At 47.7% G+C, this 18,138-nt stretch overlaps 1 protein-coding gene across 2 annotated transcripts in view; it reads left to right on the forward strand.

Annotated features, from left to right (window-relative positions):
* Nucleotides 1–12,485: 12,485 nt before the first annotated feature.
* Nucleotides 12,486–18,138, forward strand: part of STXBP1 (syntaxin binding protein 1) — an 86,380-nt gene continuing 80,727 nt past the window's right edge. For both annotated transcript variants that reach the window (XM_032257319.1, XM_032257321.1), the window contains exon 1: nucleotides 12,486–12,711. In XM_032257319.1, the coding sequence (XP_032113210.1) occupies nucleotides 12,675–12,711 (37 nt within the window). In that variant the 5' untranslated portion in view covers nucleotides 12,486–12,674. The remainder of the gene's footprint in view (nucleotides 12,712–18,138) is intronic.

Raw genomic sequence — 18,138 nt, forward strand, 5'->3', positions numbered from 1 at the left:
GCACTCAGCACGTAAGAGTTCTCAGGAAGTGGCAGGTGTTATTCTTATTAGTCTCAATTATGTTCAGCCCCTCACATCCCCGCCCCCACACAAGGCCTCCACAGTCTCCAGCCTGAACTATTGCACCAGCCTCCCACCCTGGTCCCTCCACCTGTGTTCCAGCCTCCACTCCACTGCCAAGTGGGTTATGCCAACGTGAACATGTCAGATAAGTCACTGGGCCTTCTTTACCCATGCTGTTGCCTCTGCTCAGAATATTCTCTGCATCCCACATCCCTCCTCCACCTGCAAATTCCAGCTCAGCCTTTAGGTTTCAACTTTGCCTTTCCCCAAGAGTCCTTTCCAAGTCCCAGGCTGGGTTGCATGTCCCCATCTGTCCTCCTTGGTCCCCTGTTCCCCCCACCTCCAAGAGCACTCAGCCCTGCCTTACTGGAAGTCCCCGAGGACACGATTATGTCTGTAAATTCAACCTGGAGTGCTCCACACAGGCAGAGTGCCCCGGACACAGTGGGCGTAAGCAGGCAGCAGGGCCCCAGGGATTCTAGAAATTTAATCAACTTGAGCAATCAGCTTGCTTTCCAGCCTTCTGCCCTGCCGCCTGTTCCTCCCCAGACCCTGTAGAATTCGGCCACCTTGTTGGTTTAAACCAGTTCTTGACAGACCCTGGCAACTTATAGATGAACTCAAGGGAACTTTCCTCATTAGCACACTGAAGTCTCCACCCCGGAGGGCCTCTAGCTTCATTACCCTAACACAAGACTCATGCACTGGCACGATGACATGCTGCCTCTGGGACCCCTCCTCTACATGCTGTAATACACCCTCTCCTCTCTCCATTGCCCCCTAAAACCCTCCTGTCACTTTCCTTTGGGGAGACACTGCTTTGGAGAATACTCCCAGTGCCCTACTTACTTGCGCCAAGTAATAAAATTCCTATTAATCAAAACCTGAGTTCTTGTGGTTGCTTGCCAGGCAAACAAACACTGGTATTTTATTTTTGTTTGTAATACAGGCATATGATAAATATTTATTGAATGTTAAACAGATGAATAAATGTCACTTTTTTTTTTTTTTTTTTTTAACGGAGTCTTGCTCTGTCATCCAGGCTGGAGTATAGTGGCACAATCTTGGCTCACTGCAACCTCCGCCTCCCAGGTTCAACCGATTTTCCTGCCTCAGCCTCCCAAGTAGCTGGGATTACAGGCACTTACAACAATGCCTGACTAACTTTTGTATTTTTAGTAGAGATGGGGTTTCACTCTGTTGGCCAGGATGGTCTTGAACTCCTGGCCTCAGGTGATCCACCTGCCTCGGCTTCCCAAAGTGCTGGGATTACAGGCGTGAACCACCATGCCCAGCCTAAATGTCACTTCTATATTTGAAAACCTTCCATGGTTTCTCATGGAGAGAGAAAAGAAGTACAAACCACAGAGTACTGCGTTCCACTTCCATCCTCATCTCCCACATGCCAGGGTCTAAATCCTTTCCCTATCACTTATTGGCTATGTCACCCCGGACAAATGGCTCTTTCCTCATCTGTAAAATGGCAATAATAATAGTAACTACCTCATAGGATGATTGTGAGGTTGAAATGAGTATATACATATACACTCATTTGAGTGTATATGTGTGTGTGTGTGTGTGTGTGTATATGGAGAGAGAGAGAGAGAGAGAGAGAGAAAGACAGGGTCTTGCTCCGTCACCCAGGCTGGAGAGCAGTGGTGCCATCATGGCTCACTGCAGCCTTGATCTCCTGGGTTCAAGTGATCCTCCCACTTCAGCTTCCTGAGTAGCTGGGACTACAGGCATATGCCATCATGCCTGGCTAATTTTTAAATTTTTTGTTGAGACAGGGTTTTGCCATGTTGTCCCGGCTGGTCTCTAACTTCTGGGCTCAAGTGATCTTCCCACCTCGGCACCCTGTAGTGCTGGGATTATAGGCATGAGCCACCACACTCAACACACACCCTGACTAACAAGTCAGTTTATTATTGACTTTTTAATTTTCTTTTTCTTTTTTTACATCTGACCCATTGCTGAGATATTTATTTATTTTTTTCCCTCTAAAATGTTGGCTTCCTGTCCACAGGGATTTTTCTCTTTTGTTCCTTGCTATATGACCAGTGCCTAGATTAATGACTGGCACACAGTAAGTGCTCAATAAATATTGCTAAATGCCACCACACCACACTTTGCCTATGCCAGAGGTACCCAGACATAGGGGCTTTTATGTCTCAGTGATTTTTTTTTTCATAGCAGTCCTAGTTCAAAAGAAATAGCTAACCAAGCCTGGGTATAATGGCTCATGTCTGTAATTCCAGCACTTTGGGAGGCCAAAAGTCCTGGAATTACAGGCATGAGACATTATACTCGAAGCGAGAGGATTGCTTGAGGCCAGGAGTTCCAGACCAGCCTGGGCAACATAGCAAGACCCTTTCTCTACAAAGAAAAAAAAATACCTAACTTCTGTTTCCTCCCCCTCTCTTTCTCCTTTCTCTCTCTCCCCTTTTCTTTGCCCTTCTGCATGGGATGATGCAGCAAGAAGGCCCTCACCAGATGCCAGCATCTTGATCTTGGACTTCCCAGCCTCCAGAACTATGAGAAATTTTTGTTCTGTATAAATAACCCAGTTTATGGTATTCTGTTTTAGCAGCACCAAATGGACTAAGACACCACAATTACTTACTTAATGGGATATGTGTATTTTCTTGGAATCTTGGAATCACATCAGATACCAACACTCACTCTTCTCTTTTCTCTCTCTCTCTCTTTTCTTTTCTTTCTCTTTCTTTCTTTCTTTTTCTTCCTTTCTTCCTTCCTTCCTTTCCTTCTCTCTTTTTCTTTCTTTTTCATTCTTTTATTCTCTCTTCCTTCCTTTTTCTTTCTCTTCCTCCCTCACTTCCTTCCCTCCCTCTGTCTCTCCCTCCCTCCTTCCCTTTCCTCTTCTCCCCTCCCCTCCCTCCCTTCCTTCCTTCCTTTTTTAAATTATTTATTATTTATTTATTTAAAGACCGGGTTTCACCATATTGGTCAGGCTGGTCTCGAACTCCTGACCTCAGGTGATCCACCCGCCTCAGCCTCCCAAAGTGCTGGGATTACAGGCGTGAGCCACTGCACCAGGCCTTTCCTTTTTTTTTTGAGACAAGATCTTGCTCTGTCACCCAGGCTGGAGTGCAATGTTGAGATCATGAACTCCCAGCTCAAGTGATTCTCCTACCTCAGCCTTACTAGTAGCTGGGACTGCAGGCATACACCACCATGCTCAGATAGCTTTAATTTTTAATTTTTAAATTTTGTTTGCATCCAAGTAGTCAGTGAATAGCTAGCCTTTGTATTTTTCCCAGAGACAGGGTTTTAGCATGTTGCCCAGTCTGGTCACAAACTCCTGGGCTCAAGTGATCCTCCTACCTCGGCCTCCCAAAGTGCTGGGATTACAGGTATGAATCACCACACCTGGACAACACTCTCGTTTTCTGTTCCACGTTGATTTCCATGAGTAATTTGTTATTTTCTTCTTCTTTTTTTCTTTTTTCTTTTTTTTGAAACAGAGTCTCGCTCTGTTGCTTAGGCTGGAGTGCAATGATACAATCTCAGCTCACTGCAGCCTCAACCTCCCTGGCTAAAGCTATCCTCCCACCTTAGCTTCCCAAGTAGCTAGGACGACAGGCATGTGCCACCACACTTGGCTAATTTTTGTATTTTTTGTAGAGATGAGGTTTTGCCATTTTTCCCAGGCTAGTGTCAAACTCCTGAGCTCAAGTGATCCTCCCATCTCGGCCTCTCAAAGTTCTGAGAATTACAGGTGTGAGCCACTTTGACTGGTTGAGTTATTTGCTTCTCATTGTTAGGGAAGCAAAAGCCTAGGAGAGCCAGAGTAACGCCATTTTAAATTCAGCTCCATCTAACAAGGCACATTTCTTGCTGGTCACCACCCATAGTCATGGGATGTTTACACTTGAGATGTCCCAATACTCATAACAATATATGCTTTCAAGATAATTATAGTTATGCTTTGATGTACTCACACACTAAAATGTTAAGGAGAGTTTAAATCAATAGAGTAATAGATTTTGTCATGCTGTCTGCTCACCCGCACGTAGACACAGCTTGGCAGACAAGACCCCTTATAAGGAATAAACAAAGACAGGGCATTCTTCCTCTTGCTTTCTCAGGATGCTCCTCTGTAATGGAGTAGCTTTCTTTTTTCTTTTCTTTTTTTTGAGACAGAGTCTTACTCTTGCTGCCCAGGCTGGAGTGCAATGGCACGATCTCGGCTCACTGCAACCTCCCCCTCCCCGGTTCAAGTGATTCTCCTGCCTCAGCCTCCCAAGTACTTGGGATTACAGGCGCCCGCCACCATGCCTGGCTAATTTTTGTATTTTTAGTAGAGACGGGGTTTCACCATGTTGGCCGGGCTGGTCTCAAACTCTTGACTTCAAGTGATCAGCCCAACTCAGCCTCCCAAAGTGCTGGCATTACAAGCATGAGCCACCATGCCCAGCCCAGAGTAGCTTTCAGTAAACTATCTTTTCTCATTGCACTTTGCAATATGCCTTGAATTCCTTCCTGGGTGAGATGCGAGAACCCTCTCTTAGGGTCTGGGTTGAGACTTCTCTAGTAACATTACCACATCAATTGCTGAAAACCCAGTACTACAAAGCTATAATACTACAGAAAGCAAGGTTGTAAAGCTTATTGTTGAAATTGTGTACTGCTTCCAGCTAGTTGTTTTCACACTGTTCACCCAAAGATGAGTATAATTTTGTTTCCCTCCAAAGTCTGAAATATTCGGCTGGGCACAGTGGCTCACACCCATAAACTCAGCACTTTGGGAGGCTAAAGCAGGAGGATTGCCTAAGGCCATGCATCCAAGACCAGCCTGGGCAACATAGGGAGACCCTGTCCGTATAAAAAATACAAAAAAATTAGGCCAGTCACGGTGGCTCATACCTGTAATCCCAGCACTTTACGAGGCTGAGGTAGGTGGATCACTTGAGGTGAGGAGTTCAAGACCAGCCTGGCCAACATGGTGAGACACCCATCTCTACTAAAAATACAAACATTAGTAGGGCCTGGTGGTATGTGCCTATAATACCAGCTACTTGGGAGGCTGAGGCAGAAGAATTGCTTGAACCCGAGAGATGGAGGTTGCAGTGAGCCGAGATCGCACCACTGTACTCCAGCCTGGGTGACAGAGCGAGATTTCGTCTCAAAACAGAAAAACAAAAAAACAAAAACATTAACTGGTCGTAATGGCATGCACCTGTAGTCCCAGTTACCCAGGAGGCTGACATGGGAGGATTGCTTGAACCCAGGAGTTTTAGGTTTAAGTTGGCTATGATCATGCCATTGCACTCAAGCCTCGGTGATAGAGTGAGATCTTGTTTGCAAAAAAATAAAATAAAAATTTAAAACATTCTATCATGCTCCTGTCAATGTAGTGTGGTACACTAGGGTGCCTCTATGCATAGTTTGAGAAGCATAGGTCTATTCTTTTTAGAAAATATTTTTGGCTGGGCGTGGTGGCTCATGCCTCCCAGCACTTTGGGAGGCCAAGGCAGGCAGATCATGAGGTCAGGAGTTCAAGACCAGCCTGACCAACATGGTAAAACCCTGTCTCTACTAAAAATATGAAAAATTAGCCGGGCATGGTGGTGGGCACCTGTAATCCCAGCTACTTAAGAGGCTGAATCAGGGAAATCCTTTGAACCTGGGAGGCGGAGGTTGCAATGAGTTGAGATCGCACCATTGCACTCCACTCCAGGCGATAGTACGAGACTCTGTCTCAAAAATATATATATTATTTATTTATTATATTTATTATTTTTAATTGACAAATAATAATTTTTTTAGATGGAGTCTTGCTCTGTTGCCCAGGCTGGAGTGCAATGGCGCGGTCTCCGCTCACTGCAACCTCCACCTCCCGGGTTCAAGCAATTCTCCTGCCTCAGCCTCCCTAGTAGCTGAGATTACAGGTGCCCGCCACCATGCCCAGCTAATTTTTGTATTTTTACTAGGGATGGGGTTTCACCATATTGGCCACGCTGGTCTTAAACTCCTGACTTCATGATCCACCTGCTTCGAACTCCCAAAGTGCTGGGATTACAGGCATGAGTCACCACACTCAGCCAATAATTTTTTTTTTTTCAGATGGAGTCTCACTCTGTTGCCCAGGCTGGAGTGCAGTGGTACGATCTCAGCTCCTCCAACCTCTGCCGCCCGGGTTCAAGTGATTCTCTGGCCTCAGCCTCCCAAGTAGCTGGGATTACAGGCATGTGCCACCACCCCAGGCTAATTTTTGTATATCTTTAGTAGAGACTTCATCTCAAAAGATAAATAAACAAACAAATAAAAATTGTATTTTAACCACTCTCTCTTCTCAGCCTCCAGGCTCAGCTGAAATGCCAAATTGGTCAGAAACAAAACATATGTGAACAAAACAGTTTCTCCAGTTGGAATGAAAACTCTTCCCTCTGGGACTTGACATTTATTTATTTATTTATTTATTTTTTAGACAGGGTCTCATTCTGTCGCCCAGGCTGGAGTGCCATGGTGCAATCTCGGCTCACTGGAGCTTTGACCTCCAGGGCCCAAGTGATCCTCCCACCTCAGCCTCCAATTATCTGGGATTACATGCGTGTACCACCATGCCCAGCTAATTTGTGTATTTTTAGTGAAGACGGGATTTTAACATGTTGCCCATCTCAAACTCCTGGGGTCAAGCAACTCATCTCCCTTGGCCTCCCAAAGTGCTGGGATTATAGGCATGGGCCACCATGCCCAGCCTTGGCAATAATTTAATCTGTTAAAAGGTATGAATTTTTCTCCCAAGATGTAAAAAATGCCATATTTCGCAGGGCGCAGTGGCTCACACCTGTAATCCCAGCACTTTGGGAGGCTGAGGCGGGCAGAACACAAGGTCAAGAGATCGAGACCATCCTGGCCAACATGGTGAAACCCCGTCTCTACTAAAAAATACAAAAATTAGCTGGGTGTGGTGGTGAGCCCCTGTAGTCCCAGCTACTAGGGAGGCTGAGGCAGGAGAATTGCTTGAACCCAGGAGGCGGAGGCTGCAGTGAGCTGAGATCGTGCCACTGCACACCATCCTGGCGCCTGGTGACAGAGCAAGACTCTGTCTCAAAAAAAAAAAAAAAAAAAAAAAAGCCATATTTCTTTCTTTCTTTAATTGGATAAAACCTGCCTTAAATCCTCACTGGCTGAGGTCACTGAGACTTCTAATATTTGGCATTTTTTTTTTCCAGTGGCTCCTCTTTGTTCCTGGACTTGTACCAGGACTCAGGGGCTTACACAGTCCAGGCAAAATTGAGCTGCCTACATCAGCTGCTCTCAGACGTTTCTACTATAGGGCTTACCAGTCCAAGAGAAAGGGGCTGTCTCTACTGGCTATATGTGCTGCCCCAGGGCCTGGCTAAGCAGAAGGACCCCTCTGTGGCCCTAGAGACTGAAGTCCTCGTGCTTGGTGCCCAGGCATTTACGCCCTGCTCACCCCTAGTCCAAAACCCTGCTCACTAGGGGACTTTATGTGAGTGGGGGAGCACCAGTGCCTCTCTGGGTATCTACTGCTCCTTCTTCTTGCCCTTGGCGGAATCCAACCTCCCCCTTTGGGAGGAAGTATTCCAGCTCCTTACAGTTTGCATGAGGTAGTGCTGGGATGAATGTGGTCCTCATGTGTTTTGTTTGGCCAAACAATTTTTAAAATGCAGGGCACATGTTCTCAGGATATCCTGGTGCTGTGTTACAGGTTAAGGAAAAAAAAATCCATTGCCGGCTGGGCACGGTGGCTCATGCCTGAAATCCCAGCACTTGAGAAGCCAAGGCAGGAGGATCATTTGAGGTCAAGAGTTTGAGACCAGCCTAGCCAACATGGTGAAACCGTGACTCTACTGAAAATACAAAAATTAGCTGCACATGGTGGCGCACACCTGTAATCCAAGCTACTTGGGAGGCTGAGGCAGGAGAGTTGCTTGAACCAGGGAGGCGGAGGTTGCAGTGAGCCAAGATCACCCTACCAGCCTGGGTGACCGAGTGAGACTCTGACTTAAAAAAAAAAGAAAAGAAAAGAAAAAAGAAAAATTCATTGCAACACCTAAACATTGGGAAATTTCACATAACTTCTACATTCTAGACCCTCAGTTGCTGCATGGAACCCACTGACTGAAGCTGAGCAAGCACTGTTCCTCTGGGTAAATCATGTGCTCTACAGCTGACTACATCTGTGCTATTACATTACCCTGGCCTCTGCAGTCCCTTGAAGTTGAGACCCTCGCCTGGGTTTTTGAAAACAAAGCCTTTTTGATACTGCAGTCTGGTGGCCTCAAACTAAAAAAAACTGTTAATTCACTCCTGAGGGCAAGGATGTCTCAAACTTAAGTACTCCAGGTCCAGCCGCTCGTAGGCCTGGTAGTGGGGGTGGGGTGACAGCTACAGAAACAATTACTTTTCATGCTTGCCAATGAATCTAGGGACACAGACTGAACTCTCCATAACCCACACCTTCTATTTAGCAGTGATTTAATTCAGCCTTGTGTCATTTTTTTTCTTTTGTTTTTTTTTCGTCAACCTTGACTGGCATAACAAAATACTCGTGTCATTTTTAACAAGGATATTAATAGCTAACATTCATTGGAGCCTTACCAGGTTTCCAGTCCTGGGTAAAGTACCTTATAAATATTATCTTATTGAATTCTTTAGGAACTGCTCCTAAAGGAGTGTCCCGGAATCAAATGGCCCAGAGGCCAGGAGGAGGAAGGTAAGGGTGAACACGGAACACTGCAGCTGATGATGCAGCTTAAAAGCAGAAGGGCGGGAGGTGCACCCCGATGCTGTCGGAGAAGAGGCCCAGATTGGCCCCAGGGCTCTGCAACAGGCTCCAGGTGTGTAGGGGGCTCAAGCCTGTGAAACCGTGTGAAGGACTCAGTAGGTCCGTTGGAGGCCACCGGGAGCGCTGGTTGTCTCCATTGCTATTTCTGTCTCCTGGCTCTCAGTCTCTCCAGGCCGCTCCCTCGCCATCTGTCCTGATCAGCAGCCTCTCCCTCGCTCCTCTCTGCAGTGGTCGGCCCACCTGGAGCACTCCCCGCCGTCACGTGACCCGTGCGTAAATCACAGGACTCTTCCCACCTCGGCGCCAGGCCCACACCCGGCTCTGCAGAGGCTGCAGGAAGCGCATGCGTATCTGCGGGCGCACTTGCGGGCCCGCTGGCTGAAGCCGCGGACCAACTCTGCGCATCCTGTAGCTGCTACCCCGGCTGGCCCTGGCGCTGGGCCTGGGCGGAGGGCGCGGACCCACCTGGATCCAACTCCCAAGTGTGCTTGTTCTCTTTGCCGATGCGCTCCCAACGAGCTGTCCACACAACCGAATCTCACCTTAGGTGTGGGCACTGGGGTTGCACCCTGGGCGCTGGACGTTCTGCCCTGGGCATCAGGAAGTCAGAACGCGAGTCCTGGCTCAGCGCTTAGAGCTGTGTGACCTTGGACAAGTGACTTGATCTCTTTGCGCCCCAGGGAGATAATAATAGCACCGACCTCAAAGGGCTGTAGTGAGAATCGGTGAAAATTCATGAGAGCTTTTTTGCACAGTGCCTGGCATGTATCAAACTCCCGGTAAAGCAAATAAAGAATACAGAGCAAAGGGTAGTATTGTGTGATAGCTGAGGGGGGATTTTACCCTTTCAAGTGGATCATTTTGCTGGCTCCTCAGTCACCCTGGGAGAGAGGCCTGGAAGTTTTATTTGTCCCCATTTCACAGAGGGGGAAACCAAGGCTCAAAGATGTCAAGAGGTCTCCAACCAGGTCTTGGATGCCAAATCAGCGTTCCCAACCTGAGACTCCAGAGCCTGGGGTTCCTGGGTGAATTCACAGTCTGTCACCCCACTTTATCTTTCAGTCATGCTATGTTAAAAAACATCCGTTCTGATTTTTGTCATCTCCAGGTACACATCTGCAGAAAAGGACTTTTTTTTTTGTCCTTCTTTCTGCAGAAAATAAGAAGCTGCTATATTTCATTTGCTGTGACCCTTGAGAAGGTTCCTGAACATGGATCCCAGGCCACTAAGAAGTCCTGGAGCCTTGGCCCAGCTCAGTGTCTCACACTTGTGATCCCAGCACTTTGGGAGGCTGAGCAGGTGAATCACAAGGTCAGGAGTTCGAGACCAGCCTGGCCAAGAAGATGAAAGCCCGTCTCTACTAAAAAAATACAAAAATTAGCCAGGCACACTGGTGGGCACCTGTAGTCCCAGCTACTTGGGAGGCTGAGGCAGGAGAATCTCTTGAACCTGGGAGGCAGAGGTTGCAGTGAGCTGAGATTGCACCACTGCACCCTAGCTTTGGCAACAGAGCCAGACTCCATCTCAAAATAAATAAATAAATAAGTCCTGGAGCCCTGCATCCAGGCCTCCCTTGGAGGCTTTTTCTCCTGCCCTACCCCTCAGGCTTTCTCCTCTCTAGTCCCAATGCCCCCTCTCTTGCTGAAAGAGCCAAACTCCTTTCCACCACTGGGTCTTTGCACCTACTCTATATCTGCCTAGACACTCTCCCAGGACCTTCTCACCACCATTTCCCCATCTCAGGAAGCCAGCTCTGACTGCACCCCAGCCAGTCCACTGGGCCAGGTGGCCTGTTATCCACTCTCACAGCCCCTTCTCCATCTGCTTCAGCACTCGTCAGAACAGTAACTCATGCTGTAACACCTTGTTGCCTGTCTGTCCCATCAGCTAGAATACCAGTTCCTTGAGGGCGGAAATTGTCTCCATCTTACCCATAGCACATGGCCCGGACCTTGGCCACACTCAATAAACCTTGTTGACTGGATGAGTGACAAGAGGAGCCCTTGGCCATTCGTTTTCCTTAGCTGCTAGGGAATTTTCCAGCTTTGAATTTATATTTTCATGGCAGATGTAGAAACTGTGGAGTCTACATCTGGTGAAGAAGGAAGCATGTGGCATTACCAGTGCATCCTAGGTGCCCCCACCCTTACACACTATCTCCTCCTCCAAATGCACCCAGGGGCTATCAGTATGTTTCCTGGGCAAAAGGCAAGGCCCAGACATAGCGAGTTGACACGTTAACGACTTCTGTCTCTGTAAAGCCGTCCGAAAGTTCTGTTGGGGGTAGATTGGGGTGGTGGTGATAAGATGGTCAAATCTGCTTGTTTTGGGGCTGGTGACTGAAATAGGACATGTGGCTTCTTGTCCTGGCTCAGCCACCATTGGCTTCTGTGACTTTGAAAAATTCCTTCTTAGTCCTCAGCATTTTTTTTTCTCAGTATAAAATAATGGTTCAGAATTCAGATTCTAGAATTGGATCTTTCCTTTGTCATTTACTAATAAAGCACTTATCTACCCTGAATCTCAATTCCTCATCTGTAAAATATTATTACATGTCTTAATAATATGAAGAAAAAACCCTAGCTCAAAGGTATTCCAAAAATTTAATGCATATTCACTGATTTTTACTACTACCACTACGTCTCTTGTTCTCTTTTATTTTTAATTGGCTCAATTTGTGTTACTTTGAAGCCAAAAGCAAGCCCTGTCCCATATTTCAAAAGCAGTGTCTCCTATTAACAAAGAAAGTCGAGCAAAACTGACCTGGGTCCGCTTTAGTAAATATGGACTCCAGGAAGGAGATACTAAGACCAGAGTTGGTCCCACAGTATATTCGTATCAGATTTGGGACTTAGAAACTTCTAGACTCTGAGCACCCCATAAGCAGGATGAGATTCTGCCTTGTACACCGTTGTAGCTCCAGGGAATAGAATAGTGGCTTACTCATAACAGTGAATGAATAATGAACATTAGCTAACGGATGCTACACGGCCTGAAGGTAAATCTAGTGCTATTTTCAGTATCTCCTCGCCTCGGTTTTTTCATCTGAAAATGGAGATTAAAAAACAATGTCCATAGGTATGAGCTAAGGGGAGCGTAAACAAAAAATAAAAAGCAATGCCCAGTGATTGGAGGATTTGATGAGATAATGCCCGTGAGGCGCTTGGCACGGAGTTTGACACTAGAACTCAGTGTTGGTGGATGCACGGATGCAGGTGCCCAGCGAGAGGAAGGTGCTGTGGGTGGATTCACCCTGGCGTCGCTGCGGCTGGGAGTGGGCACTGCGAGTAAGAGATCTCGCCTCCCACCTCCTTCCGAGGGCAGGGAAAAAACGGAAGCTCCCAGCAAGTGGAGACAGGACCCGTGCGGGGTTTCAGGCAGATGGAGCGAGTCAGTATCCTGTGGCCAGGGATCCCAATGCGGAGATGGAAGAAGTGGCGAACCCCGCGCCCTGGGCGCGCGCGGCGCGTGAGGTGAGGGGGAGGGCGCGGCTCCCCACCAGCCAGCCTCCTCCTCGCGCCCAGCCGCATCTCGGAGGGCGGGGCTGAGCCCCCGGGCCGCAGTGCGATTGGCGGAGGAGAGTAGGGGACGCCGACGGCCGATGCGAGGCCCCGCCCCCGACTGGCCCCGCCCACGCGCGCGCGCCGGCGGCCGGGCAGCCTCGCTCTGGCTCGCGCCGCGCCCCCGCGCCCAGTCCGCGCGTCAGTCGGTCCCGAGCGCAGCTGCGGGGCGGAGAGCTGCGGCCGGCCCAGAGCGCCCACCCGAGGAGGCGGCGGGGTCCGCGGGCGTCACAGGAGGAGGAGGTCGAAGCCTAGAGACTCGTGCAGCGCCATGGCCCCCATTGGCCTCAAAGCTGTGGTCGGAGAGAGTAAGTGGAGCTGGGGTCCTTCCCGCAGGCGGGGGCTGCGGCTGTCGGGGAGCCCCGCGCGGCCTTTGCTCGCAGCGTCCTGCCTCCGAACGGGCTACCAGCCCTGCGTCCTCGGCCCTAGGCTCCTGGCCCGCGGGGTCCCGTTATTCAGGCGCCGCCCGCGGGTGAGGAAGGTCCCGGCCGGCCGCCCGCGGCCCGGACGCTTCCACAGCTTTCTCCTGCCTCACCTCGCGTTTCACCTCGGCCTTACCCCTGCAGCCCGCCCTCCTCTCTCCCCATCCTCCTTCCTCGCCGTCACTGTCTTCCCTTTTCCCTACATCCTCCTTGCCCTCATCCTCCCTCCCTCTCTTACCTTCACCCCATTTCTCTCCCCTCGCCCCATCCTCCCCCCTGCGCCCACCCCCCCAACCCCCCTCTCTCCATCCCGCCTCTCCCGCTTGCCAGACCCCCTTCCCCTTCCTCCCCTTCACCCCCAGCACCCGTCCTTACCCTTCGCCTCGCCTCTACCCCCTGCAGCCGGTGTCCTTTCCTCTGCGCCCGTCACCCTCCCCCGCACCCCCATCCTCACTCCCGTTACCTTCCCCCAGTCCCCTGGTCCCCTTTTCCCTTCCTCGTCTTTATTCCCTGAGCGCCCCGACTCCGCTCCCTTTTCCTGCAGTCCTCCTTCCCACCCTCCTGGGTGAGTCGTGACGAGCGAGATCCCGGCCTGCGTCCTCCTCCCCCGCCCCCGGCCGCAGCGCGGTCGGCGGCTGCGAGACCCACCTGGGAGGCTGGGCCGTCCCCGGGCTGGGGAGGAGACGCCTGTTTTCCTGAGGCTGAGCTCTGCGGGTCCGGGGCCTCCTCACTCCTCCCCTTCCCGGGGCTTGGCTTCCAGGGCGGGGACTTATCCGGGTCCTGAACCCCGAAATCACTCGGGAGATGAGGAGAGCTTCGGTGTCCGCCGCCCAGCGTCGCAGTCTGCAGTCTCCCTGCTAGCGGGGCTCGGCCCTGGAGTGGCCGAACGCTTCAGGAGCCCATACCACCGGGCAGGGAGGAAATGGTTGTTTTTGGGTTTGGATGAAAGGCACCACCCTCATGAATGGATTTTTAAAAATGGGTGGCGGCGAGTGGCGGCCGCAGCGGAGCGAGGGCTGATGGTGGGTGACATTTGCAAAACGGCGTCCTCAGTACTAATTAAGATTGGTGATATGTGTGGAAAAACAGTGCCTCGTCAATATTTTGGCTATTTCTTTGTAACAAAAAATGTGTAAGGATTGCTGTGGCTTTAGCTATCTCTGGGGATTAAGTGAAGATTAAAACTAGGCTTTTCTCTGTAGGAGTGGATAAGAAAGGAAAAATAATAAAATGGTGGAAATTTACAGTTTCCTTTCCAATGATTCTCTGCTATCATAGCGAGCGCTCGCTGTGGAATGCTTTTGGCCATGTAGTGTTCTTGCTGGGCACCATAGCTGTTTTATTTCCCCTCCCCATTCTTTTCACTGATAGATAGGAAATACTCCTACTGAGGAATCTTGTAAAACCTTACCTCACCTGTTACATCAGAAGAAAATTGTTATAAAAACTGAGCTCCAAATAAAACAAAATTTTAAAAGGTGCTCATCATAACACCTGCATTGTACCCATGCAGTACAGGTTCTGATTCTTGGACTTTTTGTTTTCTAAGGAGAATCGGGGTGTTTAGGGCTAGGAGGACCCATAGGGATCCTCTAATGTCAACGTCTCATTTTACCCATGAGTAAGAAATGGAGACTTGGAGCAGTTAAGTGACTTGACAAAATCAGTGTTAATTTTGTAAAATCCGGTGGGCATTTCCTTGCAACATTAGTAAAAAATAACTTTCTTCATTATTCTGTATATATCTTTTCTTTCCAATAATAAGCTTTTAAGGAGTTGTGAAATATAGAATAGAATGTTACAGGTTATATTATTTAAAATGTTATATTTGCACTTTGGGAGGCTAAGATGAGAGGATTGCTTAAGCCCCGGAGTTCAAGACCAGCCTGGGTAACATAGTGGGACCCCCATCTCTGTAAAGGTAAAAGTAAAATAAAATGGTGTATTTAAATACTACACATTGACGATAAAATCCCCAAGTGTTGTAGAAATAAAGTTTTTGCATCATTTTGCCAGAACCCTTGTTTTTGCAAGTGGTTCCGTAATACCCCTCCCCCACCTTTAATTAGAAGCAAGCATAAAGGTAAAAAAAAAGTCAATGCAGCAGGATCAGAATTTCCTTTCTGAAATAAAGCCATTGTATAAAAAAAAACACCAACCAAATTTTACATAAAATTGGTGAGTATGGTTGGGTACGGTGGATCATGCCTGTAATCCCAGCACTTTGGGAGGCCTAAGCGGATGGGTCAGCCTGACCATCATGGTGAAACCCCATCTCTACTAAAAATACAAAAATTGACTGGGCTTGGTGGTGGGCACCTGTAATCCCAGCTACTTGGGAGGCTGAGACTGGAGAATCTCTTGAATCCGGGAGGCAGAGGTTGCAGTGAGCCTAGATCACGCCATTGCACACCAGACTGGGAGACAGAGTGAGAGTCCATCTCAAATAAGAAAGAAAGAAAGAAATGATGATTATGTGAATAGAGTTCTATTCCTATAACAATTAGGTATAAATTTTGGAAAAAAATATTGCAATCCTTTGTCAATGACAGGTTAATTCTGGGTTCTAATTTTGGATAGGGTTTCTAGCTTTGCCCTTTTCTCTGAAAAAATGAAAGTAAAAGATGTTTTTCAACCTCTATGCACCAGTTTAAATATCACCTTCACGTCTAAGCTTTCCCAGTCTAAATTAACACCCCTTTATATCATATTAAAAATTTTTTTTTGGCTAGGACTGGTAGCTCACACCTGTAATCCCAGTGCTTTGGGAGGCTGAGGCAGGGGGATCACCTGAAGTCAGTAGTTTGAGACCGGGCTGACCAACATGGAGAAACCCTGTCTCTACTAAAAATACAAAATTAGCTGGGCGAGGTGGCGCATGCCTGGAATCCCAGCTACTTAGGAGGCTGAGGCAAGAGGAGGCAGAGGTTATGGTGAGCCGAGACTGGGCCATTGCACAACATCCTGGGAAACAAGAGCAAAAAAGAAAAAAAAGCAAAACTTAGCTGGGTGTGGTGGCTCACGCCTGTAGTCCTAGCTACTGAGGAAGCTGAGGTGGGAGGATCACCTCAACCTGGAAAGGTCAAGGATGGGTTGAACCATAATCACACCACTGCATCCCAGCATGGGCAACAGAATGAGACTCCTGTCTCTAAAAAAATAAGTAGAGGCAAGGGTCTCACTGTGTTGCCCAGGGTGGTCTCAAATTCCTAGTCTCAAGCTCGGCCTCCCAAATTGCTGGGATTGCAGTGGTGAACCACCATGCCTTGCATTTTTATCATATTTTTAAATGATAAATGCAAATATTTATAACAATTAAAATTTTCTGAAATGATTTTGTTTGGTTTCTTTTTCTTTTCTTTCTTTCTTCCTTTTTTTGTGCTTGTTTGATTGTTGCATCCACTTGAATGTTACTCCTATGAGAGCAGGGTGTTTATCTGAAGTGTTCTGGTACCAAGAATAGTGGCTGGCTCACAGTCCGTATATTTGTTGACTGAATGAATATTATTAAGGATATGAAGGAGAATGAGATAAATGTAGTTTTCAGTCCCTTACCCTTTTTTTTTTTTTTTTTTTTTTTTTTTTGGATCTTGGCTCACTGCAATCTCTTTGTCTCCTGGGATCAAACAATTCTACCTCAGCTTCCCAAGTAGCTGGGATTATAGGTGCCCACCACCATACCTGGCTAATTTTGTATTTTTAGTAGAGACAGGGTTTTGCCATGTTGCCCAGGTTGGTCTCGAGCTCCTGACCTCAGGTGATCCACCTGTCTTGGCATCCCATAGTGCTGGGATTACAGGTCTGAGACACCGTGTCCGGCCATCCCCTCATCCCTTCTGAGTTGAGCTTTGAGTCGCCAGTAGCTACAGGTACAACAAAAGTAGAGGAGATGAGTTGACTTTAGTTGTTTGCTCAATATTTGTTAAGAGACTGCTATGAGGGAACTATGGGAGATATAGAAATAAAACATGGGACCACTTTATACTGTTGTGACGGGCAATTCAGGGTGACAAACTTAGGGTATACTCAGTGTACTTATTTATGTTGGTCTTGCCATACTAGATTGTAATTTTTTTCAGGGGAAAGTTGGACCTTGTCTTATTCATTTATCTATCTCCAGTGTGTGAATTAGTGTCTGAACTCAGTTAATGCTGAATGAATGACTGTAATGTATAAAAATTAAGAGAATGGGCTCTGGAATTAGACTACCTGGGGTAAGATAAATTCTCACTCATCAATTGTTAGCTGTGTGATTTTGGTAAATAATGGAATCTTTTTGTGCCTCAATCTCTTCATCTATATAATGGGCAATAATAGCACCTATATTGTGGGATTTTATGAGTATTAAATGAAGTGATGCAGATATAGCATTTAGCATGGTTCTTGGCATACAGTAAGTTTAGTAAATATTATGAAAAGATCCACAGAGGGTCAGCAAGTGTTAAGGGATTTAGGGAAGAAATAGACTGCCTGTGTTCTGTGGAGCTGGAACGCCATGGTGCAATCTCAGCTCACTGCAACCTCCGCCTCCCAGGTTCAAGCGATCCTCCTGCCTCAGCCTCCTGAGTAACTGCGATTATAGGCGTGCCGCCATGCCCGACTAATTTTTGTATTTTTAGTAGAGACAGGGTTTTGCCATGTTGGCCAGGCTGGTCTCCTCTCTACAAAAAATACGAAAATTAGCTGGGTGTGATGGCGTACACCTGTGGTCCAGCTGTTTGGGAGGCTGAGGTGAGAAGATCACCTGAGCCTGGGTAGGCTGAGGCTGCAGTGAGTGGTGATCACACCACTGCACTCCTGCCTGGGCAGCAGAATGAGACCCAGTCTCAAAAAAAATTTATTTTTGGCTGGGTGCGGTGGCTTATGCCTGTTATCCCAGCACTCTGGGAAGCCGAGGTGGGTGGACAGGTGTTTGAGACCAGCTGAATAACATGGTGAAACCCTGTCTCTACTAAAAATACAAAAAAGTAGCTGGGTGTAGTGGTGCTCACCTATAATCCTAGCTACTTGGGAGGCTGAGGCAGCAGAATTGCTTGAACCCAGGAGGTTGCAGTGAACCAAGGTTGTGCCACTGCACTCTAGCCTGGGCAAAAAGAGCAAAACTCCATCTTAGCCATTCTGATAGGTAGTGATATCTCATGGTTTTAATTTGCATTTGTTAAACGTTTTTCATTTATATCTGTATTATTTTCTTTGGTGAAGTGTCCAAGTCTTTTATATATTTTTAATTAGGTTGTTTTCTTATTATGGAGTTTAGAGAGTCTTCATATATTCTGGGTGAAAATCCTTTATTAAATATGTGATTTGCAAATA

This window comes from Sapajus apella, unplaced genomic scaffold (assembly GCF_009761245.1).
Source record: "Sapajus apella isolate SASKATOON/1434 unplaced genomic scaffold, GSC_monkey_1.0 scaffold97, whole genome shotgun sequence".
NCBI lineage: Eukaryota > Metazoa > Chordata > Mammalia > Primates > Cebidae > Sapajus > Sapajus apella.